The following is a 2,282-nucleotide window of genomic DNA, read 5'->3' as shown; positions in this document are numbered from 1 at the left end:
GTCCACAAAGACGCAACGGATATGATGAACACATTCGAGATGTGATCATATAAAATAGGGGTTCCCAAAGTGGGAGGTACCGCCCCCTGGTGGATGGTGAGATTACCTAGGTGGGGGCGCTAAGAGGCAAGGGGGCAGCAGGGGGCGCTGAAGATGTGCTGCAAAATACTGAAATGTGCAATAATCAATTGCTGCTGTTTGATTATTTTTATTATTATTGTTGTTTCCAACATTTTTCGTTGTTTTCCATGTTGTTGTTTTCCAAGACATTTTTCGGGTTTTTTGTTGATAATTTCTGAAGTGGACCTTTTTTACCTTAATAGTATTGAGTGTGTTATAATGTATTTTCCCATATTCTTGTTTACGGAACAAAAATGTGAAGCTTTTAGCTATGTAAGTGTTGTGTCACAGCTTGGCAAATTACAGGTTATGTTATATTGTGAGGATATAAAGATAAAGATTATTATTTACAAAAATTGTTTTCAAATATGCATATACGCTTATTTCTGCATGTTCCAGAATAGAAATGGCAGATGCAGATACGTCAAAGAAGAAATGTAGGCAGTATAGCATTGAATACCTAAAATATGGATGCATAACAGAACCAACAAACCAGCAGCTGCCAATGTGAAAAGGTCTTCTCTAATGAGGCCATGAAGCCTTCCAGAATAATTGAACATTTGAAGAAGGTACATCCTGACAAGGTAAATAAGAATTTAACTTTCTTTCAATCTCTCCGAGACAAATTTCAAAATCGACCAATAGTTTCAAGCATGTTTTGCAATGCTTCACAACAAAACACCGATGAATTGCGTGCATCGTACAACATTTCATTGTTGATCGCAAAGTCTGGAAAACGACATACGATTGGTGAGGAACTCATCCTGCCAGCTGTTAGTGAGGTTCTGAGTACTGTTTTACATAAGTCATCATACGACATAATTAAGACGATTCCTCTTAGCAACAATTCTGCGCAAAGGCGAGTGGATGAAATGGCTGCTAATGTTGAAGAAACATTATGCTGCATATTAAGGACAACAGATTTTGCATTACAACTGGACGAGTCAACTTTACCAGGCAATGAATCTTTGCTTTTAGCTTATGTGTGCTTTGTAAAGGAAGAAAGTTTGGTTCAAGAGTTGTTATTTGCAAAGCTACTAGATAAATACACTAAAGGGGAGTCAATATTTTGTGTTGTTGAGCAGTTCTTCAAAGATAAGGAAATCCCAGTTACTAACATACTTTCTTGTGCAAGTGATGGAACACCATCAATGACAGGTCGCTACAGTGGGTTTGTCACCTGCGTGAAAAAAGCAGTACCAGATATATTTAGCATTCACTGTGTCATTCATCGCCAACATCTGGTTGCAAAAAGCCTCAGCGATCGCCTGCACAACTCACTACACACTTTGGTTGCAGTGAATAACATTAAAGCCCACGCTCTCAATGATGGACTTTTTCGAGAGCTCTGTCATGAAAATTGTGAACATTTTGAACGTTTTCTGCTCCATACTGAAGTTCGTTGGCTATCAAGAGGCAATGTTTGAGACAGTTTTGTGATCTTTTGGATACCGTTGTAGAGTTTTTGAACATAAAAAGGCTTTGCTCAGTGATGAACTAAAAGCTATCAGACATGATGTTGCTTATTTATCAGATATATTTGCAAAATTTAATGAAATTAATTTGCAGATGCAAGGCAATGATATCAATCTAATCAATGTCAAATCTTCTACCTCAACATTTATTTCAAAGTTAAACCTGTTGAAGCGAAACCTAGGCCGTCATGAGCTCTACCAATTTCCAAGCCTGTCCGAGTTAGATGAAAAGCGCAGGGTGCAAACTGATGATCTGTAAGTTTACTGTGACTATTTGAATATGCTGCATGAAGATATGACTGCGCGATTTAAGGATCTATTTTCGTTGGAAGTTTCAGATTGGGTAATAAATCCATTTTCCGATACTGATGTAGTGGGAGCCATGGAGGAAGAACTAATTCAGCTACAAAATGACTTTGAGCTGAAGCCAAAATTTAAGAAATCTTATCAAGAGTTTTGGTTGCAGAAAGAGATCTCTGCTCGCTATCATTCACTGTGGGGAGTGGCCTAATAAGCTCCTCGTTGCATTTCCAACATCATATTTGGTGGAACGTGGTTTTAGTGCGGTCATGCAACTTGTTTCGAAACAAAGAAATAGACTCCAGATAACTCAACGTGGAGATTTAAGACTCCTGCTAAGTGATATTAAACCAGACATAGGAGAACTGGTATCACTCCATGAAGCCC

The 2,282-nt window shown here is 38.3% G+C and overlaps 1 protein-coding gene across 1 annotated transcript; it reads left to right on the top strand.

Moving 5' to 3' along the window:
- The first annotated feature begins 526 nt into the window (after positions 1-526).
- On the top strand, positions 527-1,547 carry LOC150104395 (zinc finger BED domain-containing protein 5-like). Its single transcript, XM_090396470.1, is given in 2 exon segments — positions 527-624; positions 626-1,547. Coding segments are annotated over 2 exon segments (1,020 nt in total).
- The last annotated feature ends 735 nt before the right edge of the window (positions 1,548-2,282 follow it).

This window comes from Typopeltis vanoorti, chromosome 8, assembly GCF_054136105.1.
Source record: "Typopeltis vanoorti isolate ZY-2024b chromosome 8, IOZ_Tvanoo_1.0, whole genome shotgun sequence".
In the NCBI taxonomy this organism is placed as follows: domain Eukaryota; kingdom Metazoa; phylum Arthropoda; class Arachnida; order Uropygi; family Thelyphonidae; genus Typopeltis; species Typopeltis vanoorti.
This window is presented reverse-complemented; position numbering and strand designations above follow the sequence as displayed.